General features: G+C 46.7%; 3 protein-coding genes across 19 annotated transcripts; 1 reads left to right on the top strand and 2 right to left on the bottom strand.

Moving 5' to 3' along the window:
• Positions 1-1,603: 1,603 nt before the first annotated feature.
• On the bottom strand, positions 1,604-9,114 carry mettl4 (methyltransferase 4, N6-adenosine). 6 transcript variants are annotated; one of them, XR_009792648.1, is made up of 10 exons: positions 8,726-9,113; positions 8,499-8,567; positions 7,947-8,298; positions 7,797-7,866; positions 7,212-7,386; positions 7,037-7,137; positions 6,868-6,965; positions 3,090-3,261; positions 2,509-2,957; positions 1,604-1,679 (listed from the first exon to the last, which is right to left on the bottom strand). XR_009792648.1 is itself a non-coding variant. In XM_061804766.1 (10 exons), the coding sequence occupies exons 1-10, from the start codon at positions 8,957-8,959 to the stop codon at positions 1,675-1,677; spliced, it is 1,341 nt and encodes a 446-aa protein (XP_061660750.1). In that variant the 5' UTR covers positions 8,960-9,114; the 3' UTR covers positions 1,619-1,674. The 6 variants fall into 6 exon arrangements, 3 of the variants coding, with proteins under 3 accessions (XP_061660750.1, XP_061660751.1, XP_061660752.1); XM_061804766.1 differs by having other exon boundaries at positions 1,619-1,679; positions 2,509-2,573; positions 8,726-9,114; XR_009792649.1 differs by lacking the exon at positions 1,604-1,679 and having other exon boundaries at positions 2,427-2,577; positions 2,849-2,957.
• Positions 9,115-9,966: 852 nt separating this feature from the next.
• Positions 9,967-17,792, top strand: emilin2b (elastin microfibril interfacer 2b). 4 transcript variants are annotated; one of them, XM_061805575.1, is made up of 7 exons: positions 9,967-10,203; positions 10,302-10,427; positions 11,265-12,583; positions 16,268-16,453; positions 16,528-16,581; positions 16,678-16,815; positions 17,488-17,792. In XM_061805575.1, exons 1-7 carry the CDS (start codon positions 10,091-10,093, stop codon positions 17,790-17,792), a joined length of 2,241 nt encoding a protein of 746 aa, XP_061661559.1. In that variant the 5' UTR covers positions 9,967-10,090. The 4 variants fall into 4 exon arrangements, with proteins under 4 accessions (XP_061661559.1, XP_061661558.1, XP_061661561.1 ...); XM_061805574.1 differs by having other exon boundaries at positions 16,675-16,815; XM_061805577.1 differs by lacking the exon at positions 16,528-16,581.
• Positions 17,686-25,677, bottom strand: LOC133492826 (phosphatidate phosphatase LPIN2-like). Of its 9 annotated transcripts, XM_061805569.1 has the most exons (23): positions 25,583-25,641; positions 24,536-24,663; positions 24,226-24,429; positions 23,837-23,932; positions 23,503-23,762; positions 23,264-23,374; positions 23,067-23,199; positions 22,718-22,979; positions 22,267-22,308; positions 22,080-22,179; positions 21,377-21,594; positions 21,210-21,303; positions 21,068-21,137; positions 20,425-20,511; positions 20,230-20,309; positions 19,931-20,075; positions 19,708-19,856; positions 19,548-19,634; positions 19,298-19,450; positions 19,105-19,219; positions 18,928-19,031; positions 18,556-18,712; positions 17,686-17,826 (listed from the first exon to the last, which is right to left on the bottom strand). In XM_061805569.1, exons 3-22 carry the CDS (start codon positions 24,415-24,417, stop codon positions 18,568-18,570), a joined length of 2,643 nt encoding a protein of 880 aa, XP_061661553.1. In that variant the 5' UTR covers positions 24,418-24,429; positions 24,536-24,663; positions 25,583-25,641; the 3' UTR covers positions 17,686-17,826; positions 18,556-18,567. The 9 variants fall into 9 exon arrangements, with proteins under 9 accessions (XP_061661553.1, XP_061661548.1, XP_061661554.1 ...); XM_061805564.1 differs by having other exon boundaries at positions 22,080-22,308; XM_061805570.1 differs by lacking the exon at positions 22,267-22,308.
• Positions 25,678-26,181: the final 504 nt, after the last annotated feature.

The following is a 26,181-nucleotide window of genomic DNA, read 5'->3' as shown; positions in this document are numbered from 1 at the left end:
GGAAAACGGCGTTAGCAAGTAGCGGGCGGACAAGCGCAGTGTACCGGTACGTGAAGTACCGTCGCGCAATTTCATATTCTTTCCACGTAATGTATTCATCATTTCGACGATTCTCATTGTTGCGAGCTAACAGGAAACCTCGTCACTCCGTCTTCGTGTCGTCCCTTTTTCCGGAACTTTCATCAAAGCGCTTGCCGCTGCGTTGTTATCAGATTACATGAGGATGCTCGCTTAAAAAAAAAAAAAAAAAAAAAATACATTTCAAAAAAACTGTTTGCTTTGATTGCGAGCTGAATGAATCCTCGGAGGACGAGTGTTTGCGCGTAGGCTCCTTTGAAGCCCCGAACGCCGCCCCGCGCGGGAAAGAGTGCGTCGAACGCTCCCGTGACGTCACGGTGGCGAGAACTGATCCGTTTTAACGTTTCATAACGCTTTGGTCTCCCTGAAGGAGGCAGAAAAAAGGGAATCAAAATGAACCCACATTTATTCCAGATAAATGAAAGTGTTGGCTATAGAAGAGGGGATAAAAACTTGTTCTCGATAGTTTTACCCCTCCCACCCGCTTGAAAATTATTTACACGCTTACACTTGTGTCCATTTCAAAATACACCTCAGGGCCCGTTGTCGCTCCCTCGCTGTAAAGAAACGGGCGACTATTGGATGACATAGATATGCGGGGATGCGGCTAATTTGTGCATTTTTCCCAACGGCCGCAAGGGAGCACTTAAGCGGAAAAGGTAAGAGTGGAATATACTTGCCAAGGAATTGATTTTTACCAGTATGTTTTTTTTTTTCACAGGTCCTGTTAGCGCTGTGCTGGCGTGTTGGTGTTGTGGTACTACTGCATCTCAGTGATTTTTACCGGTATGTTTTTTTCAACACGCCCTGCTAGTGCTGTGCTAGCGTGTTGCTGCTGTGTTACTGCCGCGTCTCAGCGACTTTTACCGGTATGTTTTTTTTTTTAAATCGGCCCTGTTAGCGCTGTGCTAGCGTGTTGCTGCGGTGTTACTGCCGCGTCACAGGCACAGTTAGGAAAGGAAAGCTAAGGTATGTTATCAAAACTTTGAAAACTCTTCCTGTGTACCGTCTTTCTTTGTAAATTTCTCATGTTTCAATGTGGGCACATGCGGCTTATAGACATGTGCGGCTTATGTGTGTACAAAAGGGTTTTTCCTTTTAAAATGTACTGGGCGAGGCCTATAATCAGGTGCGGAAATTATGGTAATGCTAAAAAAAAACGGTTCAAAATCTGCGACATATCAGCGTACAGTCAACTTTTACAGCTGACCAAAGTCTTTCAAGAACTTGGTTGCATTCTTCCTCTCTTTTCCTAATTGCCAATTGCGGTCGGCGCGTGTGTTTCACCTCCAGACAATTACATATTTAATGAGACAGTTGATTGAACATTGGGTCAATTAGCAGCCCCGGGATGTGGGCTCAACTGTTGCTCTTAGCGCTTCCCATTCACATACCGCGGTGCCGGTGCCATTAAACGGACTCACTCATTTGTGTCAGCGATGTGTCATCATGAAAAGTCTGCAGGAAAATCAAACATCACCTAAAAGGCCAGCTGCAGGGAAGCGGGTGGTGGCTTGTGGGCGGGGGAGGGCGAGGGGAGGCGGCGGCGGCGGTGCTTCATCTTCCTCTGGCGCCGTGAAGATGACCACGGTGACATCATCCTGAAATGTAAAAAGGCTTTTAAGGAGCGAAGGAAAAAAAAGGAGGCAGGAGCAATAGAAAGACGGGAAAAAAAAAGAAAAGAAATGTCAGTTCCCTCAGAAATGGCGTGCGAACGCCACGAGATGAGGTCACCGCAACCGAAAGGAAATGAATGGACGGGTATACGGTACTGCGTTCAGATGTGCCCTCTAGTGGCTGCGAGAAGAATATCAAATGACATCCGATTGAGCGCTTAAAAGTATTTAAAAAAAAAAAACAAATCCAAAGAAAGTGTAACCAGAGCAAATCGGGGTTAGAAATGGAACCACGTAACCCGAAAAATGGTGCATCTTATTAATTTTGATCGAATCATAATCGGGAGTGAACAGTACGGCTTCATTTGAGTGAATCGTATCAACGATTGGTCACATTATATTTGAAGTGAATCGTCTCGTTGCCGAGTCGCTCGGAGCGCACCGTATTCCGTCCCAACGCCATCGGAGTGAAGAATAATTCATTTCGGAATTGGAGTTGCGTCATATTTCATCGAGATGCTCCTCGATTTGAGCAAATCCAGGAGCGTCGCCGCAATTGCAGCGAAGCGGATTTCGACTCGGCCATTCGTGTTCCTGCGTCGGATTTCAGCAAATTGAGTGAATCATCTCGCGTGATCATTTGAGTGCAATTGGAACGCATCAAATATCTTATAATTGATAGCAATATGGATTCTGAGCGGATGTGGATAGGAGACACATGCCTGAACAATCCTCAAAAACAGGAGAGTTCCTTGGATTCTTTTTTTAAAAATGGCTTTCCTTCCTTCATTTGGGGATAAGCAGCGTTCCTCACCGCCTGTTCCATCCACGAACGCCGATTCTGGTCTCGCTTCGACCGCTTGCGTCACTTTTTTCCAGCTAGCTAGGACAAAAGAGTGCAATGAGTGTCAGAAGTGAGTCAAGCATGCGGTTTTTTTGGACGTTACACTGGGCACAACAGTGGTCCACATAAAGCCTAAGCCCTGACGAATAGGAAAGTAGTAATTGGTGTCAAGGAAGCATGTTCAAGTGACAAATCTCACTTTAACATCCGTGTATGCCAATGAAGAGCTAAACTTAGCCTGGGTGGTTAGCGGAAGTTACAGTCTTCCCTGCCTATGTACTTGTTTTTCAAAATAAAAATCATACTTGACCTTTTTAAGCCTGTAAGGCCACCGTAGCGCCCGCTCGCGTCCTGCCGCGCGAAAGCGAGCGAAACGAGTCCCTCGTCAAAACCCGCCGACGCTCCAAATGGATCGCCGCCTTCGAAATCCAACGCGGTCCCGACGGAATCGCGCATCAAAAGGAAAACGAGCAGAGATCATTTGGGAATGTTTATTAATAAAAAAAAAAAAAACAAAGTAAGAAGTCGCCCGGGCACTCGTTCATCCTTACTGGCCGGAGGGAGGCGGCGGCGGCGCTCGGCGGCCGCGAGGAGTCAGCGCGAAGTAGCTGGCGTGCTGGAATCGGAGCACCTCGTTGCCCCAGCTGGTCCAGCCCGGTTGGAGGCTCCGGGCGAACATCTCCAGGCGCTCGGCGTCCGCTTTGATGTACGGCTTCAGCACCTCTGCGGAGGAAACGCGCGTCATTAGGGGATCGCCGCGAGAGACCGGAAAAACTTGAATTCCTTTCTCGTTAAGTCCTTATTTAGAAAATACTTCCCAAAATCCCGGGACAGTCATTGCGGTTTGACGCTATTTCATCAATTTTTCTGTTCAACATGAATCATTTTTATCGTTGTTGAAATACATTTCAAATGTGTTGTAAAAGTGTGTTTTCATCTAACAACAGCATTTATATTTTTACGTTTGTTTGTTGTTTTTTTTTTGTTGCTTAATTGGTCCATGTCGTTAGCACGTAGCCATCCGGCTTTTTTTGTGGGGGGTGGGGGTCCAGAAATCCACCATGGACTGAATCCGCGATAGGTGATCTGCGAAGTAGCGAGGGATTACTGTGATTCAAAGATGTGGCGAGGTTGATACAGTTCCACCCCAGTCCTGAGGGTGGCAGCGAAGGACGTGACAAAATGGTCAACTTTAGCGCTAATTAGCAAAAGACACCGCGAGAACTTCGCCTGTTATTGCGGAATTGGGTGGTGACGTTTGCTTTTCATTGACTATTACCCCGGGCAGAACGAGAGCATGCGAATGAACTTTTGTCGACCGCAGCGGGCGATCCGGGCCTGTTCGCTGACTAAATTAGCTAGCTGGGTAAAAAAAACGGAAAGGCCACAAATGGAATGGTTCGTTCCACTTTCCGCCACTACGGTGGAGGAAGAGTAGCGTCAGCCGCTTCAGTGAATAAACAAACGAAGCGGCGCCGCAGTACGGGTTGCCCTCCCCCTTCCAGAATATCCTTCACAACACAGCGCCTGACGCTGACCTTGAGCCTCAACACCTGCCGGTCGCACCTCTGCCGCCAACACGCGGCGAGCCAATCGGCGCAAGCAAAAACGCCAGAGCAATGCAACTTCTAGTCGGCATTTACGCTTTGGAACGGCTCCGGGAATAATATTCGCGTGGGTCTGAAGTTCTACCATCCGGCGACGGGCTGCGTCACGCCCGCAACTGAGAATTTCCCCCTCCGCGTCCCCTCGTGGGCGAGCAAAGACGTCACTGACAGGAACCCCCCCCCCACCCCCATGCGAGAGGGGGAGCAGGGCTTTGCTCCGGGCTGGTGGCCTCACACGCCTTTAAAAAAAAAAAAAAACCCGGCACTCCCTCACGGGCGGACCGATGCCAAAGGTGCGAGCGCGCCCCCTAGCGGCCGCGAGCGGCGCGCGGGATGACGTCAAGGGGAAACGGATTGGATCGTTCCGTCTGCCGTGACATCAGCGCGTTTGGGTGACCTTTGATCTTTGCCCGTTGCGAGGACTTCACAAAAATCGATGCGCGTTAGCTCACCCCGTCCCATTAAGAGGAGGCCGGGCGATCGGGTCACCCCGGAATTGAAAAGTGTTCAATCACGTCAAATGTGATCAATGCAACTAAAAATGAACTACAGAATTTCATTCAAATTGGAACTCAACAAATAAAAAAAAATAATAATAAAAATGTAATAAATGAAATAATAATCAAAATAAATAAGTAATAATAATAAATAAATAAATATTACATATATAATCAAAATTAAATTATTGGTGAAGGGTTTCCCAGCAACAAGGAAATACATTAAAATACAAAAGATCAAATACAAAGAAATCAAATTAAAAGCTAATTGAAGTGAAATAAAATGAAAAAAGATGCATACCAAACATACTTAATATTATAAAATAAATCTAATGGACATTAAAATAAAATGATCAAATAAAAGGAAATCAAATTAAAATGTAATTGAAGTGAAATAAAATGAAAATGAAAAAATAGATGCATACCAGATATACTTAATACTATAAAATAAATCTAATAGACATTAAAATACAAGAGATCAAATATTAATAAATACATTAAAATCTAATTGAAGTGAAATAAAATTTAAATGAAAAAAAAATTGATGCGTACCAGATATACTTAATCCTATAAAATAAAATAAATGTAATGGACATTAAAATACTAAAGTTCAAGTTCAAAGAAACAAAATTAAAATCTAATTAAAGTGAAATAAAACTAAAATGAAAAAAATAGATGGATACCAGATATACCTAATACTATAAAATAAAATAAATCTAATAGACATTAAAATACAAGAGATCAAATACAAATAAATAAAATTAAAATCTAATTGAAGTGAAATTAAAAATTAAAACGAAAAAATATGCATACCAGACGTACTAACACTATAAAAAATAAGTCTAATAGATTCTCAAATTAAATAAAAAAGTAATCAAATTAAAAATAATAAAATGAACCAAAAATATTTTATGAAATTGTAGTGCGTGAAAGACAATGTACAAAAGTATGAAATACAAATATCTCAAGATAAATAATTGATGAAAATAAAAATATCATTCCAGATTCATATTCGCAGCACAGCAGAACCGAACAATTCGATGAAGTCGGCGACTTTTTTTTTTTTTTTTTTACTTCTTTCTTTTGCTGCACACGACGCACTATAAATCGCCTTTCCCCGAGGGGGGGGGGAAATGACGTCAGGTCAGGCCGCTTGCCTTTCAGTGTCGGCGGTGAGGTCTCCGACATGCACGCATTTGCGTCACAAGGTGCACAAAGGCGGGCGGGGCGGAAATACACGGGAAGGGAAAGATCCTGCTTTCGTGAGCCCAACTCACACATTGTCACATTAAAAAAAAAAAAAAAAAAGTACATATTTTAATGCACAACTGTGTGACACGAAGTATTTTTATGACATGTTGATGTTGAAAAAAAAAATGTATTAGAGGAGCGCTCAAGCATAAAAGCTGAAGTTGTTCAAGTCGAAAAAGGGTTTTGTGGTGCTGGAGTGCCCTCTGGCGGTGGTGGAGGAAAACAACAACCAATCATACGGATTCGACTGAACCGTATTGATCCTTTTTGTTTGGTTTTAGATGTAATTTATTAAAAAAAAAAAAATAAAAATCCCCATGCTCTTTCCGGTTCGTTACATTATTTTGTCACACATGGAAATTCTGTCACGCCGATTTAACAATGTATATGTATTTCATCTCCTTGTATTGTCCTGTGGCGGGGGTGTCAAACTCATTTTATAGTTTCCCTCCGGGGCCCATTATGACATCATATTATACACAAAATTTATGAGCTAGTGTTAAGATTCAGAAATTGGCGGTATTGCATTTTTACACCATTCATGTTTGGTAACAAAAAAAACAAAAAAAAAAGATTGTAATAGCACAACGTTATCGTTTATGATATATGACTATTTGAAATTTTGTAGCAGATTTTCACAAGACTCATGGAAGTTGACACACTCAAATTGCCTCCGCGGGCCACATAAAATAATGTGGCGGGCCAGATTTGGCCCCCGGGCCTGGACTTTGACACCCGGTGCCCAACAGAGGGGGAAGCAAAACTTTTTGGTTCTTTGTTCAACTTCGCCGTTACCCGGGACTTTGGCACCACCTTGTGGCATTTTTAGGGCGTACAGAAAAAAAAAGCACAAAACCCAGGAAGGAGCAGATGTGTTTTTCAGCAAATAGCCGAGGACAGGTTAGAAATGGATCCGTCTAGAAAGTAAAACTATTTCACTGTGCTACACCACAATGACCAAAGGGCAAGTTTACCTGCTAGCGAGGGTTTGTGGGAGTGGAGAGCCGAAGGCACGCTGACGACCAGCCGCTGATCCGGCACAGGGGGGGCGCCGCCGCGCCGCTCTGCGGGGCTGGTTGAAAAATCGTCACGTTCTGAGCTCACGTCGGGATTTTGATTCATCTGCGAGAAAACGGGACTCACCTCGACTGGGAGTCGGCGGCGTAGCGGCCCAGGAGCAGCACCTCGTACGGCTTCTTGTGCGGAGAATCCAGCGGAAACACAAACTGACCGTCCGCGGTAACCTGCGACAGGAAAAACTCATTTTAAAAAAAAAAAAAAAGATTGCAAAGGTTGATGGAGCAAGGAGTGCCCCTACCTTAACCCAGAACCACTGGGCCACGGCCTCCACCCCCCAGTGCGGGTACAGCTCGTCGCGAACGAAGCGCAAGTGGCTGGGCCGGTTGGTCACCCAGGTGACCACCAGGCTGCCGGCGGATGCCAAGACGGATACGGGGAGTCGCTTTAGCTGCGACGATGGCAAGCACGTGTATCTTCCCGGGATGGAAAATATCAGTCAAGAGCCGACTCGAAGCTGCGCAATTGCGCACTTGTCGCACACACGCCGATCCAGCGCAGTGAACCACATCCTGACGTCTTTTTTTTAACACGGAAGCACACGGTCTCTGCCGCTCAGCCCGACTTCTACTTCCCAGTTTACCTGACACCGCCCCCCTCTGCTCTTAAAGGGGTACACTCGTAGTTACAAACGCAACACACGCCCGCAACGTTATATCTGCGGGGATGACTGGTGGACCACACCCGTAACTTTATGTCTGCGGGCATGACGGAAGTGACTGCACTTGCATTTATTTTTTTTAGAAATGTTTTCAAGCAAAAATGCGCTTTATTTCTTTATCTTTGTTTTTAAAAATGCCTCTGATCTGTTCACAAGCGACGTTACCTGCGACTCCTCTTCACAGACTTGTTTTCCCACGGCGGATCCAAGACGATGACGTCAAACTTGCGCCCGTCTGCGGAGTGAAACAAACACCTTTCAACAACGTCTTCTTCTTCTCGCGCGCCTGAAATTATATATTTTTTTTGTACCGACATCGGAGGAGCGGCTGCATCCGGGAGAAATCAGACAGCAGGAACGCCGCGCGAGGAGGGATGACGTACTCCTCCCCCATCAGCATCGTCACCGCCGCGTGCTCTGCCGGGTTCTCCGTCACGCGGGCGAACAGGTCCAGGTGGGACGTGCCGTCAAGTACCTGAACGCAACTCACGTCCTCGCCGTCGTCGTCCAACGACGGGAGCTCCTTGGCCATGTCGCACAAGCTGGCCAAGTTGCACTCCCGGCAGGGGAGGGGGTCCTTCACCGCGTCCGTCCCGCCCTCAAGGTAGCCCAGAATCTTGGCAGACTCCACCAGGGCCTCGGTGCCCTCCAGAATGAGGCATCGGACCTGCACGCACACAAGCGGTTCGTACATCTGAGCTTATCTGCGATGGAAGCTGGCAAAAGATAGAAGAGAACTTGAAACTATTCACAAAAAGTTAGGGATATTTTTGTGGGCTACGGGGTCAAAGTTGAAGATGAACCTAAAATACTTGATAACCTTTCCAGGTGAAATAATTTGGATGTGAAAACCTTCCCCTGATTTACCTTCTGGTGAAAGGCCATGGCCTCAATCTCGCCCTGGTTGAATTCGCTCTGCTTCTTTCTCTTCCGCTTCTAAAAGTCACAAAGGCTCAATCAATTTCTCTCTTTGTAAATACAAAAAAAAAAAAAAAAACCCACAATATTCTCTAGTTATTATATTTTTAGCTAATGAAGTGGTGAAACGTTTGCCCCCTGGACGTCAACATGAAGTAGACTTGTTTGTTACTTACCTTTGGTGGTCTTTCTGGCTTTTGCGAGGGGTCCTGGTGATCTGAATGTGATTTATCATGATTATTATGAATCCCGTGCCTCTTTGAAATCTGGAAGTACGTGCTTTTGAAGCGCGCCTCCATTAGTTCTGCTTTCAGCTCGCCTTGCCGTTTTAAACAGCGCACGTAACCCTTGTCGATAAGCGAACGCGCGTCCAAAAGCCACCCGTGGCTGCCCTCCACCAACACCGACATGGTCGAACTATGAAAATTTCATAAACACCAAACGCGGGGTGATATTTGCTGTCTTTTTACGAGGTTAGCTTCGTGATGCGCGCCGCCATTACCCCCGTCCACAACATCCGGATGGTGCGTTCTGTTCAACTCGGAAATCAAATGCTCCAAATCAGAATCCTACAAATACTCATTAGTTTTTAGCCTGTCGTTATTATTTTTATTTACGCATATTCCTAAAAAAAAAAAAAAACAACGTATCGTGGTTGTGTCTTTCTTTCTGTTTCCTTTCCGCCGAATCCAAACGATTCGCGCACTGTAAATTATAATTTCAATTTTTTTTTTGGGCAATGCAGCAATAGAATCGAGCGAGTTCATTGGCTCATTATTTGTTTTCGTTTGGCGAAACAGGAAGTGCACGCCCAAAACATTTTTTTAGCCAACAGACGCACGAAAATCTGGACCATTGAAGGCAAGAGTGTCCAAAAATATATTTTTTTAAATTAAACAAAAATTTTACTTAAAAAAAAAGTTACATGTAGCAATATTTCACACTTTTAACTTCAAAATTCGTGGGAGCCTTGTGAGGATGAGCGGCTAATATACTGGATGGAATTTCAAAATATGAACGTGATTTCTTTTTTGGAAAAAAATGAATCTACGGGGAAAAAAACAAGGGATGAATGTTTTTCACACATTTTCCAAATTAAAAAAAAAAAACTGCAAATACTTTTCATTGTAGTTAAAAAAAACTTTGCACGTCCCCGATTCAAGTTACCCAAAGCCAAATTTCATAGGGAGGCTATAAATGGACGTGTTTCATATCATATTTCAGCTAAATTTTTACTGACATTTATCCATATGGGTATTTGATCTTTAAACTCACGAATAATCCACATATCGATAGTTTCTATAATCTATAATCGATATTTTTTTTTTCCACGGTGATGGAGACTGACGTCACGAAGGCGTGGAGTGGTGGTGGTGGGGGGGTCATTCATTGCTGGTGGCGGGGTAGACCCAAAAACGCCACATTGAAGGAACTTTTGAGAGCGGAGTCGGGTCGAATCCCTCTCCGTTGCCTTCACGGCTCACCGGAGCGTCGGACACTTGTTTCCGAACAGATTCGCGCCCTTTCTCCAAGCCATCAACATGACGAGGTTTTGCACCCCCGTCCTCCTTCTGCTCGTCGCCCAAGTCGCAAGGGGATCACCCTTCCCGCAGGGGGGCGCCCACTCCAGCGCCGAAATGCGCCAGAGAAACAGGTAAATCCGTTTTATGGAAATATATATATATTTTTTTTTTGGGGGGGGGGGGTAAAAATGATGCGTAAAAGGTGAGCATCCCTTGTCTCCCGCTGCAGAAACTGGTGCGCGCACGTCGTGCACAAGAACGTCAGCTGCGCCGTGGTGGGGGGCTCGGAGAGCTTCGCGCAGCCGGAGTTTCTGCGGTGCGGACCGGAGAAGAGCAACTGTGCGCAGCGGGTCATGTAAGCGCAAAACCATTCCCGGAGATTTGCGCCATGTGATCATAACGTCGCTGCGTGAGCTATGATTATGACGTATGAACAGAATCTGTAATCATTTTTCAAGCAAAGCGGTGAAATGTGGCAAAAGTGTTGATGTACCTCATAAAGTAACAAAGTAGTCGCAGATGATTAGGATTACATTTTTGTCCTCACAGTTATTACAGCAGTTGCATTTTTTAAAAACTTTACGAGCAATATGTTTTTTTTTTTTTTTAAACAGATTCAATAACACCATTGTTGTGGGCTTGCCGGCCTTTCCCGAGGATTCCGATTTTGAATTTTAATGCCCGTCCCGCTACGGAAATCGCGTGGACCTCGTAAAACTACGGGTGACCCGGTTTCTCACCCTCGCTGCGAGCGCCGGGGGGACTGTTTTTACCCCGTAAAACGGTTCATCCCTACGAGGAGTTCGTCAAGACCTTGGAATTCGTCCAGAATAGCTTCGGAACAAAATAAAAACTGTCCATGGTTACTTGAGACATCCTCGGGCACCCTGTGATGAAAAACCAAATTTTGTGTCTTGACGCCATGCTCCGCCCAGATTAGACAGGGTCGTCAAGAAAGCTTCGCAATTTAGCGTTGCCCGCCTGTATCTAGTGTACTGGGTTCCACCCAGCCAATTTCTCACGGTGACGCCTACAAATGATCATTTGAGGGGGGGCTTATTCGCGTGAATTCCCTCGTAGTTTCATCAAGCCCAAAATGGTTAGCTTCCTCTTCGATTGATTCCTGGTGTGAGTCCTTGAGATTCGCTCCCTACATGAATGCACAGTACTTAACCGATGACGTGTTCCCTAGCTATCGCACGCACTTCAGGCCCACATACAAGCTGGACTACAAGACGGTGACGGAGCTGCAGTGGAGGTGCTGCCCAGGCTACCAGGGCCACGACTGCATGGAGGTGAAAAGCAGCACCAAGTTTCCCGAGCAAAGGCCAGCGAATCAGGACCCGTTCGCTCCTGCGCCAATTCAAGGCGAGCGTACGGACCACCAGAGGGACCCTCGTGGGAACCATCCGTGGCGAGATCCTGGCGCTGCGCTCCGTCTGGAGGATGAGGTGCAGGAGCTCACCCAGATGGTGCTGGACATGCAGGCCAGGATAACAGACTTGTCCTCCAACCTGAGGCTGGACTTGCAGGAGGACGCGAGCAAGATCCTCCACGTGCTGCTGGAACAGATGGGGCAACCCTCCCAGCCTGCCAGCGCGAGAGGTGCCGAGACCAGGACGGTGGAATTGCTCTCCGTGGACGAGCTCATGAATAAGATCAGCCTCCTGGAGAGCAGCCGTGACACCTGGAACCATCTGGAGGAACGGGTCAACCAGCACGAGGGACAAATTCGGCATCTAATGGAGGACCCGCCTGCTCCCCCCTGTGACGGTGAACTGCGGGCGTATGTGGACGAGAGCATCCGCGCTTTGAGAAAAGAGCTGATGGAGGGCATGGAAATCAAGCTGGCCGACCTGAAGAACTCGTGCGACTACAAGATCACGTCCATGCAGCAGGAGGAGCAGGAGGACCATTACCAGAACTTGACCGAGCTCATGGAGTCCAAAGAAAATGACCTCCGCCGCCAAATGGAAGAGATGAAGACCGAGCTGGAGGAGTCGCAAACCAGACGGGTTTCGGACTCGTTTCTGTACACACTCGAGGGACTTGTGAATTCTTCTGTGGTGGAGAAGAGTCTGAAGAGAGATCAGGAAGAAGCCATTCAGGACTTGAAGGAGAAGCTCATTTTAATGGAAGACAGAGTAAACCGCCAAACTCCTGAAGATCTCCAACCAAACACTCTCAGGGTCACTCTGCAAACATTGGAGAGCAGACTAAACACCTTGGACCTTGGACTCTTCACGGCAAACTTGACTGTCTTGGAAAAGAGCCAAGAGACGGCTTCAGAGAAGCTTCAAGGTGTTGAGGGTCGACTTCTAACCCTGGAGAGGCTACATGGCAGGCTGAGCGATGTCGAATATCTGGCGTGGAGGCTAAAGGACCTGGGCTGTCCCGAGGAGATCGCCGGAGCCCAAGCGGTCGGTGGTGCGAAGCGGCAGGAGGTCGAGAGGTGCCGGAAGATCCTGAAGGATGTCGCAGAAGTGGCGAAGGATCTCCAGATCCAGACAGGTAAACTTTAAATGAGAACAAGAGAGCTTAAGTCGATCCTGATACTTTTTGATTTGTGAGCAAGGTCCAGGGAGGTTAGGGTTGGTGCACAGTTCATCCGTGACATCAAGCCCAAATCTATTTTTCACATAACTAACCCAAAGAATATTTCAGTCCTCGCCATATTCTTTTTTTGCACATAATCAGATTAAATTGTGCTGCAAACACCTCCGGCCTCGATTGCTGGGGTTAGCGGACCATCGGACGGTCTGTTGTAGACCTGGTGGATAGGGTTAGGTCCATAGTACAAATCTGTTCGTAATGTTTCTTAAGACAAAAAATAATAAATGAGTTTTTGAGGTAACCCAAAAGATAAGTCACTTTCCGACTGAGTTTTCTCTCAACCCCAGCGCCTTGTTGTGTGTCTTCGTCTTTGGGGTTAGGACCAGTTATCAGGACAAAAAGCTTCTCCACGTAACCCGAAGACCGTTTCCCGTCTCGATGTCTTAAATCCGAACAATTGTGCAATTAAGCTCGGTCACGCCTCTTGAAAAGGCCCTCACGTGATCCCGTCATGTGGCGGCCAGATGCACCCTGGAGTTTATCAACTCATCAAGTAAAAACATCGGCCCCCGCCCGGGGCGCCCGCGGGGTGCTGGTCTCAGAACGGGACTCCGTACTCACAAGAAACAGCAGCACATTAAAGACATACCAGCATACCGAGGCCAGCCCACATGGAACTTGTCCCCCCGCCACCCCCCGGGTGGGGGGCAGGGTTGCAAAGGGTTATTTACGACAGAAGCCAGCGGAACATGTGCGGCTGGTTTACTGGGCCGCCATCAGGGAGGGCATCCGGCGGAAAAACTGTGCAAAACTAATCATGCGACGACAAAAGGAAAGTTACGACAACTATGAGGAGAGTGTACTAAGTACTTTCTTCGGTCTGGAAAGTGGCACCATATGCTCCGCTGTTTTGTTTGTGGAGGAGTTTTAAGGACTTTTGGGCGGTACTGTCATTCATTGTAGTGGTTGTGATGCGGTCTTGAGGTTTTCCATTTGGGTTTGTTGATGTTTTCTCGCTCAAATGTGTCGAAATCCGCGGAGTGAGCGCGATTGGCTGCTCAGAAAGAAGGAAAATGTGACAGTGACGTACGACGCGCTTGTGCCTTCAAAAGAAGCCCCCCAGGCTAGCAAGTTCTTGTTCCGTCACGCCAGCGGTTCACGGGGGTTAACGCGCCTGACCGCGTTATCTCCGGCGCGCCGACCGCTTTATCCACGGCGCCGGCGAACGGACGCGCTCCTTATCGGGCGGCCCGACAACTAAGCGCCGGGTCGCTTTCCCTGAACTCCGGGAACGCGTCCAGAATTAAGAAGAATTTTGGACAAATTTTGGGAGCGCTGGAGCCAATCCCAGCTGTCAACGGGGGGGGGGGTACACCCTGAACTGGTCGCCAGCCAATCGCAGGGCACATCGAGACAAACAACCGCACTCCCAATCACACCTAGGGGCAATTTAGAGTTTCCAATTAATGTTGCATGTTTTTGGGGATGTGGGAGGAAACCGGAGTGTCCGGGATTGAACCCGGGTCCCAAGAACTGTGAGGCCAACGCTTTCCAGCTGTTCCGCCCGACAAAAAAAGTCATTGAAATTAGTAGCGGCCTCATGTATTCATAATTGTTTTGATGGTGTTGATTAGCTGAGGACAATTTATGAATAGAGAGAAATGAAATCTTCTTTGGGTTTGGGTTTGGGGGACTCTATTACTCACTACTACCTTACTCATGTTTTGGGTTGCCTGAAAAACCTTTGTCAGAAAGCTTCAATGTTAGCAACGTGAAGCCGATACAAAATAATAATAATAATAATAATCACTCAACACGATTGATTGATATTTTATAATCACGTTTTGCGTTCGATTTCTAATGTATCCGACATACAAATGACATTAAAAGTCCGACTAAATTGCGCTCGGCTCGCTAATTTTTGTTCAAAAATTCGACAACTCTTGGTGAATTCATTTTCCCACACGTGATGGAACTTATAAACATTTGGAAGTAAAGGTGAAAAATGTATTTTTTGGGGGGGGGGCAGATGTTGAGGGGGCTTTTTGTACAATTTCCAACAAAAATTGCATTTTGCTATTGTGATCTTTTCATACGAGGCACTCAAAAGTAAATCAGGAAGTTCGTCTTAGCGTGAATTACATTTTTTTTTTTTCCATTTTCATTTCATTACCGGGGGGGGGGGGGGAGCCTCAAATGCGTGACGGGGGCCGAGGGGAAGTGGGGGTCCGGCGGCGGGGGGGGGGGGGGAGCAAAAAATGCTGAGATAAGCTTTGCAGCGGCCATTTTCCAACCTCTTGAGATAACCCCGATGTCCCCCGAATTCGTCTGGAAGTAAAAATCTTGGCGGAGCGGGATCAAACTCTTTACATATATGCATGTAAAAAAAAAAAAAAAAAAGGAAATTCTTTTTTTTTTTTGGGGGGGGGTTTGCCTGAAAAATAATAAATACATAATTCAAAAAAATAGTTTATAAATTTGGACAAAATCAGACTAAATTTGCAAGGTTTAGCTCACTTAAAATGACATCAAGGTGACCTGAATTTTATTTATTTATTTATTTTTTTCATAAAATCAATCCAATCCCCTACTTTTTTTTTTTTTTTTTTAATGCAACAAACCATATTAAAACAAATTTCAGTGATTTTTTTCGGTGGCTAATGTTCGGGCCCTCGCTTTTATGAAGCCACGGGTAATAAAACATCAAACAAAAGAGGAAAAAAATGGCCGTTCTCCACGAAAGGCAAACTTTCCAAATGAAAGCCATGAATATTTTTTTTTTTTTAATTTTGTTCAACACGGCAAGATTTTCTGTGAGAAAAGAACAGAAAACAAACAAACAAAATGTGGCCAAAGGGGCTTGTGTTGTGTTTTTGTTTTTTTTTTACCCAAATCAAAGGTCGTATTGTTCGCTCGGTCGCGGCGCTGATTGAACGCACATGCTCGGCTTTGTGATGGCGCCCGCTGTTGAGCAACGCCATTTTTTTTATGGGGGGGGGGGGACTCGCACCCGCGTCACGCCTCGCCGGGCGTGCTGCTGTTTTTTTAAAGACTTTTATCGTCGTGAGTCATCACCTCCTGGGGGAGTTTAGTCGGACTTTGCACAAAAACTAATCCAGTTGAGAGGAGTTAAAAACTGACATATATTTAAAATTAATTAAAAATTATTTAAATTGGATGTTATTAATATGCTGTGGCCTGTAATAAGCAGAATTAGTGGACAACGTTGGGTCATTTGCGCAAACGTTTTCTAAACACGCGTCATATACTTAGAGGCGCTAACCCTCATAAAAAATTAAAACAATAATAATAATAATAATAGCCGGATGAAAAATGAGATGACACAAACGAATCGGAAAAACGTGGATGACTCCAGGAATGAATCGATTCATCGAAAAGGCCGGGAAAAAAAAAAAACGTCAACGCCTTTTAAAGCCAGTCACACTCAAAGTCGCAGGAACGTGAGGATGGTGACCCCCGGTGGACAACATGATACCTGCACCTCACATGCGCATTTTGTTTATAATGTAGATTTTTTTTTTTTTTATTTGATTTGAATTAATCGAGTATAAAAATAATCGTTAGAGGCAGACTTACGTACAGTAAATCCATGATTTTTTTTTTTTTCTACATCTTCATCAGGCGTGACGGTGGAAGCGGGACCGCCTCTGTCGGTCCATCCGAGCCCCGCGGACGCGTCCCCGCAGACCCCTTCGGCCACGGAGGCGGGCGAGGCGGGCCCCCCAGGTAGGATGACGCTGTCGACCAAGCTTCCCGACGGGACTCACGGCAGCACGGCGCACGAGCTCGGTTTTGCCGGCGCGCCGGGTGAGTTTAGCGGAACCGGCAAAAACTGATCAGAAGTCTTTGTTAATTGTTTTTCATCTGTGTTCCATCACAAGCTCCATCGGTAAAAGTTGTTGAGGCGCTACCCTACACACTTCCTTCCGTTCCAGGTCGAGTAAGGAACGGCAATTGGGGATGGGGGGGGGGGGGGGGAGTTCAATTCCGGTGATCTCAAATTTTGCCGGATTTTCTTGTGACTGAAGCAGATGCAGCGGCGCAGCTCAAACAGGACAAGATCTCCTTCTCCGCCGGCCTCGACGGACCGCCGATTCGCAGCAAGTCGGGGGTCATCCGCTTCGACACGGTGCTGGTCAACGACGGGGGCCACTACGACCCGAGCACGGGTAGGCAAAGCAAAGAACCAAACCGGTGTTAAGGACTTGGATTTAGTTAGCCTACCACTGCACAACATTCGTCAATGGAAATCCAACTGAACTGCACTTGAATGTTCTGGTCGCAGTAGTTCAGTCTTTAAGAACTCGCTTTGGGGAACCAGGGGTTGCTAGCGCGAGTCTGTCGGCATACTAATCCCACTATGTACTTCAAAAATATGGTTCGTAGGGACAGTGGTGGTAGCAAAAAAAAAAAAAAAAAATGGTTCAGAAGGGATTTGTTCTCGTGGTACATTGGAAACTGGTTTACCCAACCAAACTGGACCTGAAGGTGCTGCTTGACGAACACTCTGGGGGACAGACGTGCAGTCGCTAACGACTTGGCTTTTAGCACCATAATAGAAGGGCGCCAAAAGTGGGTACAGCACAGATGTGCTTGTGTACTGGATTTGGTGCATACCTGGAAAGTGGCAGCAGTAGTTAAGGACTTGGCTTTAGGTGCCTAAATACAAGGGCAGCCTCCTCTACCACCCCTAAAACGTGGTGCCAAAATGTTCTGGACCCTGACAAAAGTTTACCAAAAAAGGTGTATTATGTGGCAATTTTTGGTAAAAAGCTTACCAAATGCTAGCGCTAAGTGGAAAACCTCCATGACTGGACTAATAAGGATCCGTGTGATACCAGGCCTCTTCACGGCCCCCGTGGACGGCCGCTACCTGCTGAGCGCCGTGCTCGCCGCCCAACCCGGCAACAAGATGGAGGCGGTCCTGTCGGTGGACCAGCGCGTCGTCCACAGTTTCGACTCCAGAGTGGAGGCGGCCGGCGAGCCGTGCGCCGGCCTCTGCGCCCCGGCCTCGGTCACCCTGGTGGTGGCCATGAGGCGAGGGGAGCGGGCAGCGGTGACGTTGACGGCGGGGGAGCTCGCCTCCGCCTCCGCCAGCACCCTGTCATCCTTCAGCGGGGTCCTGCTGTACCCGTCTCGCCGGTAGCCGGCCCCGTCTCTCACGTAGGCGCTGAAGAAGACTAAAAGGTGATAAAAACAACATTTGTTACGAAGGGAACCGCGGAAAGGTAACAAAATCGGTGACCCGTGCCACTCAATCATGGGAACAAGTTAGCGTTGAGTGACGTGGGCCACTTTTTGGTGGAAGGGAACCAAAATGAGACGGCCATCCTACTTTTTGGCATTCTGTACTCTGGAAACGTGGACCAAAAGAAGTGACCCGCTCATTTTTGTACCTTCTCACGGGTACTAGTCAAATGAGTCACACATATCGCTTTTTCCATTCATTTCATACATTCATACCATTTTTGGCAGCCACAATAATAACGCGGAGTTACCAAAATGAGTCACGCACAAAATGTTTTGGGTGACCTCGAACCGCAGTGGTACTTAACCCCGATAAGTGATCCATGCCAATCTACTTTGTTCCTGTGTTTGTCAACCTTTCTATTCATGAAAATAAATATCATTTTTCCTCAATATTGAAATGGCAATAATTGTGTTGACTTGGAGTAAACACGGTTTTGTGGCTTCATCAAAAGCAGCATTCACCGAATCGATCCGGACCGATTCATCCATCCGCCCACGTAAAAACTGAAGACAAAAGAAACCACATACAAAATTCATAATTAAAAACATTTCGAAACTTCACATTGCTCTCGCGTACGAGGGAGCGCAACAACAACCGCTTTCAAAATACTTCAAACGGAGCACCCGCATCCCAAACTGTGGAATGATTATCGGCGTACACGAGGAACGGGTCAAAGGAGGTCCTCCAAGCAGGCGTGCGTGACGGGCTGCCTCCAGTACGAAAAGGCGCCGAAGTCCGGGCAGCAGAAGGCGGCGGCGTGCTGCCGGCTGCGCAACGGGAACACGTGCTCCACCAGCTCGCTCAGACGTGCGTATCTGACCGCCAAAATAAAAGACAAAAGTGCTGATTCTCAGATTAAATCTGCACATTCTGCAAAATGATACAGCGGCTAAAGCTTTAGGTAAAACCAGTACAGTTCAGTTCGATTTTAAGTACAACTTAGTACTTTTTCATTTTTTTAGGTACAAGTACTGATTTTACAAACCTTGACAACTCCTCTTTAAATGTGACATTTTTCTGGGGAACTCACGACGTTTTGTTGGCTTTGGCCTGCTCCAGAATCAGCTCGCCCTTTGGGTTCACCGTGAAGATGCGGCAGGCCGACACGCCCGCCTGACGGTAAGCCAACACGTCCTGGAACGTCACGGGAGGTTGGGAGAGCCCGCCGGGGGTTGTTTCACAAATCAAATGCGCAGGAAGCACTCACGCTCTCTCGGTTGCCAAACGCGGCGTAGAATGGACGCACGCCGGGAGAGAAGAGCTTCCTGATGTCCGACAGGCATTCCACTTTGAACTTCTCGGGTTTCTTCTCAATCATCTCTCTAAGACAAGTGACATGACGGATGACATCATCAGGTCCCCACAAGTGTCAAAATTGAGCTAGCTCGTGCTAGCTGTACCTGTGGAAGGCCGAGAAGAGGCTGCTTGGCGCTAGCATCAACGGTCCCCTGGGCAGAAGCGTGCCCCCGTCGTTGACCCTCTGGAGGTACCCCCGCGTCATGTCCGCCATGCCGATGGCCCGCGCCGAACAGTACAGGAACTTGTAACCGTTCCTGACGCAAAAAGGTGACCCAGATAAATTAACCACACCGCTTTTTCGGCACTCCACAAGCGCAGGGGAAGGGTACCAAAATGAGCGAGGGGACTTACTGGTGCACCGAGTGGTAGAGCTTGGCGATTCCTTCGTGCGTCCAGTCTTTGCCGAGCTGAGGCAGGATGTGACCAAACACGTCCGACCTGTGTTGACAAAACCGCTTACAAAGTCCGCGCTACAAAGTCCTGAAGAAGAAAAGCAGGGGGATCGCCGTACTTGGTGATGGTGCCGTCGATGTCCGAGATGACGACCTGGTCGTTCCAGTCCCACAGGTAGATGGTGCCCTGGCAGCGACACGTTCCCTGGTACTGAGTGGTGATGCTGAACGTCACGTCGTTGGGACCCTCCCTCAGCTTCAGACCCTCCTGCGCGTACCCACCAAATGTGGCCGTTTTTTTTTTTTTTTCGTTTCAAGCGTGACGCGATCATCGGGTCTTACAATCTGCTCCGACGACAGGCGCAGCGACTTCCTGTAGGCGGGGCCGGGAGTTTCCGTCTGCACCCGTTCGGGCGCCGTCCGGCCGGTAATCACGGCGTTGAGCTCTTTGGTTTCGTCGTCACTCGACCACTCGGACGTTTTCTGCCTGGAAAAAAAAAAAAAAAAAAAAAAAAAACGCTCACCCGTTTTTCTTCGAATATTATGAAGTGTGCCTTTCCTAACATCATCATAAGACTTATTTATGATGATATCTTGTAATATTTCAGTACGTAGAGTGGAACATTTTGTTTAGGACTCACTGTGCTTTCGGGTCTATGTTGAGAGCTGGATTCTCACTGGTCAGACTCTCCCGTCGCTCCAGTTTGCTCTCGGTGGATAGCTGAACCCAACATGCAGGGTAGGTGACGTCAGGTGTATTTGCATAAATTATATTATCCTACAATATTTACAATGCAAAAAAACAGGGAGGAAAATTCATGAAGATGTCTCAAAACCTGCTTGGCGCTGCTGCTCTTTCTCCAGAACCACCACCGGCCAGACTTCTTGGGCATCCTGTCCTTCACCCAGGCTTCTTCTGTGGCCTGTGCGAGTTTACATCATTGCGAAAGTATTTGGAGGTCCTGAACCTGGAACCTTGTGAGACTTCCAAAGATCTTGCAAGACTGACAAATCTCAGTTTCCCAAATGCCGTGAGAGTCGAATAATTCTCCTTAGACTGTCAAATCTAGTAAGAATTAAATCTGATGAAACTTTTGCAGAAATATTGTGAGTCTTGTCATGACTTCAGCAAAATCGTGTGATACCAGCAAATCTCATCAGACTTTGACAAATCTCAAAGGATTTCTCCGATCTCGAGAGCCTGGCAAATCGCGTGAGATTTTGGCAAATCGCGTGACTCCAGGGAACCTTGTGAGCCTTCAGCAAATCTCGTGAGATGCGATCTAATCTTTGGAGACGCAAGCAAATCTTGCAAAAAAAAAAAAAAAAAAACTTGACAAATCACAACGTAGAATCTCATAAAACTGGCAAATCCCGTTAAGACCTTAGCAAATCTGGTGCAACTAGCAAATCTCATTAAACGTCTTTCTCCAATCCTGTTCGACATCGTGTAGAGTTTTGGATCATAGAGCAAGTCACCTTTGGGAGGTTCTTCTGGAAAACCTGCATGCTGAGGATGAGCGGTGCCGCCAGAGTCCAGTTGTAATATCTGTCCAGTAACGTATGACAGGTAAAGAATATCAGATCAAGAAAACATTTGTTTCAAAATAAAATGGATCACCTGTGTCCAATCCGAACCACCAAATTGGGATTATCGATAATTGCGGGGTTTTCTGCAAACTCATGATAGCTGATAATGTAGTCCAGGAATTTTTCTGCAAGGAATAAAAAAATCTATTTGGGGTATTCTGTTGTCGAAGTGGAGGCAGCGCTAGTCTTGCTCATTACCGCCGTCGATCTCAGAGTCGTCGCCTCCGCCACCACCGCAGAGCGACAGCGTGACCTCGGGCAAGTCGGCGGCCGAGTCAGAGAGGCACTCGGTCCCGCTGTCTCCGAGACTTCCGCCGCCGCCGCCGCTGCCCACCGAATTGGGCGACTGCGAACCTGAGTGCGTACCCCCAACAGCCGTTGACTCCGTCCAGGGCCTCGTAACCTGACCTGATTCGCTGGAGACACAAGTGGGCAATTTTTTTAAATCAGCAGAGACGTTATCATACTTATATCCATCCATGCGTTTTCTTAGGCGATTATCCTCACGAGGGTCACTGGAGAGAGCCTATCCGAGGTGTCATCAGGCAGGAGGCGGTGTACACCATGAACTGGTTGCTAGCCAATCGCAGGGCACGTGGAGACAGACAACAGTCGCATTCACAATCACACCTAGGGGCAATTTAGAGTCTCCAATCAATGCATGTTTTTGGGATGTGGGAGGAAACCGGAGTGCCCGGAGAAAACCCACACAGGCAGGGGCGGAATTTGAACCCAAGTCCTCAGAAACTGTGCGGCCGACGCTCTAACCAAGTCGTTCGTCATCATATTTACAAAAGGAGGAATTATATATATATATATATTTATTTCATCTACTAAAAAGTATTCTTGTGTAGTTTTTTTCAATTCATAAATTTATCATTTATGTCTTGACCACCGTTACCTCTTGGGGAAGTAGAGCGCCACAACGTCAGGCTCGAGCGCATGCAGGTCATCCAGGTAGATGTCTTCGGGCCCCTGATGTTGACTTCGCTTCCTCACACCTCGGTAAAGGGAAGCAGTAGTGTCGTGAAAAAAGGGATGAGTTTCTTTCACTTCCTGTTCGCCTTCTCGGGTGTGTGCGTGCGCACCACATCCTTCCTGTGTTCTTCTTCTCTCGCTAAGACCAGTTTCTATGCAGAGACGCAAAATGGAGCGAAAATGGTTGACGTAGTTGCGATTCAGATTCTGGTCAATCAAGATCTACTTCTTCTTGTTAGACTTTTCAAATGATCTCGCGAACCTCGTCAAGACTCCCGCAAATCTCAGGAGAAGACTTCTCTGGGATTCTGGTGAAACGTCTCCCGTGAGACATTTCAAATCATGTTATGAGATTTTTTTGAAAATCTTAAGAGAAGCAAATTTCTTCAGACTTGACAAATCTACTCACACTCTACCAAATATGGTAAGACTTTGGCAAAATCGCCCGAGACTTTAGAAAATCTCATGAGAATTCTCTACAAATCTCAGACTCTCTAACTGATCTAGCGAATCGAATGAGAAACTGATCAATTTTGTGAGACTTGGTCAATTTGGGCTTACCTCGTCTCTTCATGGCAATCTCTCCAGGTTTGGTATCAGACTCCCCGCGGCTGGGCGGGGAAGACGTCCACTTGGTCTTGCGGGTAGCTATCCCACCGAGGTCTGACGTTACCGGTTCGGCATTCCGAGGTGTGGGTTTGACAACGCCACAGAGACGATCTTCTCCTCGCTCCTCTGGCCCGGAGATGACCCGGAAATGTGTGGTCTCTGATGGGGTGATGGTCAGTTCTTTTAGTCCAGACCTCTCCTTTTTGCTCACCTGCTTGAAGGAAGGTCCTGTGAGACTTTGGCATTTTGTGAAATCTTTGGCATTGTTTTGAGTTAAGCAACAGATGTTTATTCGTCTTACCCTGGTAGATTCCGGGAACTCGCCCCAGCTCCACTGCATGTGGGCATCGGCTCTGAGCATACTCTCCGCTGTCTTCACCAAAAGCTCCGAGTCGCTGTTGGGTGACCCTCGCTCGAGATCGGAGATCACCGTGCTGGATGCCGGGAGAGCGCAGAGTGACTCTCGGGTCGGGTTCACGGACAGAATTGTGGACTCACTCAGTGTAGGGGGACCAGTCGCCGTCAGAGAAAGGGTAGCTGTCCCATTCGAGCCCGGCGACTGGGGAACGTCGCGAGTGATCCGCGTTGTCGTCCGTCGGCGAGGATACCCTAAAACCAGAACATTTATTTTCTATCGTGATTGCCTTCATTAGAGTTGTCCGTACGCTGAGTTCTGGTCAAGAGTTAAATGTGATCATGAGGTAAACGTTTCAAGACATCCAAAGTTTGCGACTGACCACGTGCAATGCAAGTTTATCTCCTCGTCTGAGCTGAGCCCAGGCAGTTCCAGCTCGCCCCCTACTGGCTGGCTATGTTCCTCCTTACGGGGCTCGGCTTTGTGCTTCCGCCGTCGCCGTTTCTTCTTCTTCCCCCCTGCGTTCGGACCGTCTTCCGGTCCGACTGGGGGCCGACTTTGCCTGCCTTTGAGCGTTTGGTCCTTGGTGGGGGCGTCGTCTGTGGGGATCGGCGAGGTCGCCAGGTGCGGCGGTATCATCTCCTGCAGACATCAAAAGAAATTTAGGATAAAAAGTCATGTTTTTTTGTTCCATTCTCTTTAAAAATGCCACTTACATCACATTCTTCTGTTTCCTGGACAAAAAACGCCTCACCGTTGTCCCCCAGCTTCATGTGCAACTCCACTGCTTCTCCATTTATTTCTATGTCGATCTGTGCAATTATAAAAACATCTCACACTTCTTTTGTGTTTTCCACTAGACCGGCTCCAAAAATGGAACTGTGAAACGTCACAAAAGTGCTCAAATCTCCGTAAAATTTTCGGGGGACTCTTCGAAGGGTTTGGCAAACCTTGTGAGACCCTTGCTAATCTTGTCCGACTTTAGCAAACCCGCCGCCACAGATCTTGTGAACCTGTTTTGTTGCCACACATCAATTGGTGGATCCCCTTTCAAGCTGCCTTGGTCTCTCGATCTCAACTGGTCGCCCCCCTTCGCGGCGCTCACCACTTTCTCCCTGGAGCGCAGCACCCCCAGTTTTCCGAAGCGCACGTGGAAGGGAGAGCACCGGAAAGACCCGTCGGGCTGGCGGACCACCACCACGTCGATGCAGCCCGACAGCGTGGCCTGGTTGATGCCCTTGTACAGCTCCTTGACCGTCACCAGGACCTGGCCCGCGAGCTGGCCCACGTAGTTCATGCTGATGACCGCCTGCCGTGTATACACACAAAAATATGTCGGGTTTATGATCTCTGCTCAGGAATCCTTCCGGTGAGGGTCAGTGCGGAACTTCGGCTCGACGGTTTTTGTTACAAACTTTTAGACCTCAGGTCGTTTCTTTCGACTTGTTGCGAATCTCGTGAGACTTTTCAGAATCCAGTGAGACTTGAGCAAACCTCTCCAGACGGACAACAGCGATCCCGGTTCGGGTTCGACGACGCAGACCTGACCATCACACCCGGCGGGGCGAGCAAGACGTTAAGAAGTCTTAATCCCGTTTAGCCGATTACCGGGCAAATCTAGCTTTCCCTCGTCCACGTGTGTTCCGTGCGTCCGAGCGCCACAACACGTGAGCCTGTGATACTCAAGTTTGCGTGCATCGTATTAATAAAAAAAATAAAAAAGTTGTTTTTAGACTATAATGCAATATAATAAACACACACAATAAGAACTGAGGAGAGCTAATCGTGTAAGCATTATAGATAGATAGATAGATAGATAGATAGATAGATATAGATAGATAGATAGATAGATAGATAGATAGATAGATAGATAGATAGATAGATAGATAGATAGATAGATAGATAATTTGCAACTTTTCATAGCTAGATAGATAGAGAGAGAAGAAAGAAAATAGACAGACAGACAGATAGATAGAGAAAGAAAGAAAATAGACAAGACAGATAGATAGATAGATAGATAGATAGATAGATAGATAGATAGATAGATATAGATAGATAGATAGATAGATAGATAGATAGATAGATAGATAGATAGATAGATAGATAGATAGATAACTTCAGTGAGCATTTCACGAACACAATGAGGCGCTCGGATTTTTAGCAATTGTTTGGATGCGGGTGTTTTTTTTTTTTTTTTTTTTAAACTGAATTTTGTTTTTTATTTTTCAGAAAGGAAAAAAAAAAGACGTCATTAGTGCTCAGATTGACACAATGACAACACCAGTGTCGCCCGTCGGAACATTTTAGAACAGAAAAGTGAGAGGAACGCGAACTCCGCTAAACAAAACCAGCAACAACAACAACAACAAATGTCGTCCAAGTGATTTCGGGTGGTTTTAACAACCCCGCAGACGACAAATTAACACGTAAGAGACTTTAAGCGACATATAAATCTTCCCTACCTGGTTCGAGGACCCCCTTGAACCGGCTCCTCTTCCTCCTCCTCCTCCTCCTCCTCCTCCTCGAGTCCTTTTCTGGTCTCCAACAACGACGACAAACTCACCACGTGACGTGAGGGGCACAGTGACGTCACCACAGCCACCGCTTAATTAACCAATTAAAATACGTTACTAGGAGAGTAATCAGAATCGGTATTTTTTTAATTTTTTTTAATACGTAAATTTAAGTGACTTAAAACTTTCCATTTACCCGTTGGTCGAATTTATTTTTTAGATTTTTTGTTTTTAACAGTATTTAATATCATGTGATTAATAATATAGTATTCAAAATATTTGTTTATGACAGGACAGTATTTTCTAACCCTTTATCTTATTGTGTCTTTATTTTAATGGTAATTCTATTTGTACAAAATAGAAATTAATAAAATAATGAAATAAAATTGTATTGTCACTTTCTCGTTCAAAATCGAGGTCTTAGTATTTTTTAAGTATTCAATACGTTGGTAATTAAAGATTTATTCAAACAAACACATGCTGGCACACGCGAGCAAAAATTTACGAATTTAGCGTTATCCAGTTCCAGAATCGGGTACGTGGGATGT

This window comes from Syngnathoides biaculeatus, chromosome 19, assembly GCF_019802595.1.
Source record: "Syngnathoides biaculeatus isolate LvHL_M chromosome 19, ASM1980259v1, whole genome shotgun sequence".
Taxonomy (NCBI): domain Eukaryota; kingdom Metazoa; phylum Chordata; class Actinopteri; order Syngnathiformes; family Syngnathidae; genus Syngnathoides; species Syngnathoides biaculeatus.
The sequence above is the reverse complement of the archived record's forward strand: the minus strand, read 5'-3'. Positions and strand labels throughout refer to the sequence as shown.

Excerpts from the sequence above, each read along its gene's own strand:
- mettl4 (XM_061804766.1), bottom strand. The coding sequence starts at position 8,959 with ATGTCGGTGTTGGTGGAGGGCAGCCACGGGTGGCTTTTGGACGCGCGT. Across the intron at positions 7,867-7,946 it reads GATGCAGCCGCTCCTCCGAT|ACGGGCGCAAGTTTGACGTC; the intron begins GTCGGTACAAAA and ends TTCACTCCGCAG. Across the intron at positions 7,138-7,211 it reads CCCAGTGGTTCTGGGTTAAG|GTTACCGCGGACGGTCAGTT; the intron begins GTAGGGGCACTC and ends TTCCTGTCGCAG.
- emilin2b (XM_061805574.1), top strand. The coding sequence starts at position 10,091 with ATGACGAGGTTTTGCACCCCCGTCCTCCTTCTGCTCGTCGCCCAAGTC. Across the intron at positions 10,428-11,264 it reads AACTGTGCGCAGCGGGTCAT|CTATCGCACGCACTTCAGGC; the intron begins GTAAGCGCAAAA and ends CGTGTTCCCTAG. Across the intron at positions 16,582-16,674 it reads CACACTTCCTTCCGTTCCAG|CAGATGCAGCGGCGCAGCTC; the intron begins GTCGAGTAAGGA and ends TTGTGACTGAAG.
- LOC133492826 (XM_061805566.1), bottom strand. The coding sequence starts at position 24,417 with ATGAACTACGTGGGCCAGCTCGCGGGCCAGGTCCTGGTGACGGTCAAG. Across the intron at positions 23,375-23,502 it reads ATAAACTTGCATTGCACGTG|GGTATCCTCGCCGACGGACG; the intron begins GTCAGTCGCAAA and ends TTCTGGTTTTAG. Across the intron at positions 20,512-21,067 it reads TCCAGAAGAACCTCCCAAAG|GCCACAGAAGAAGCCTGGGT; the intron begins GTGACTTGCTCT and ends AAACTCGCACAG.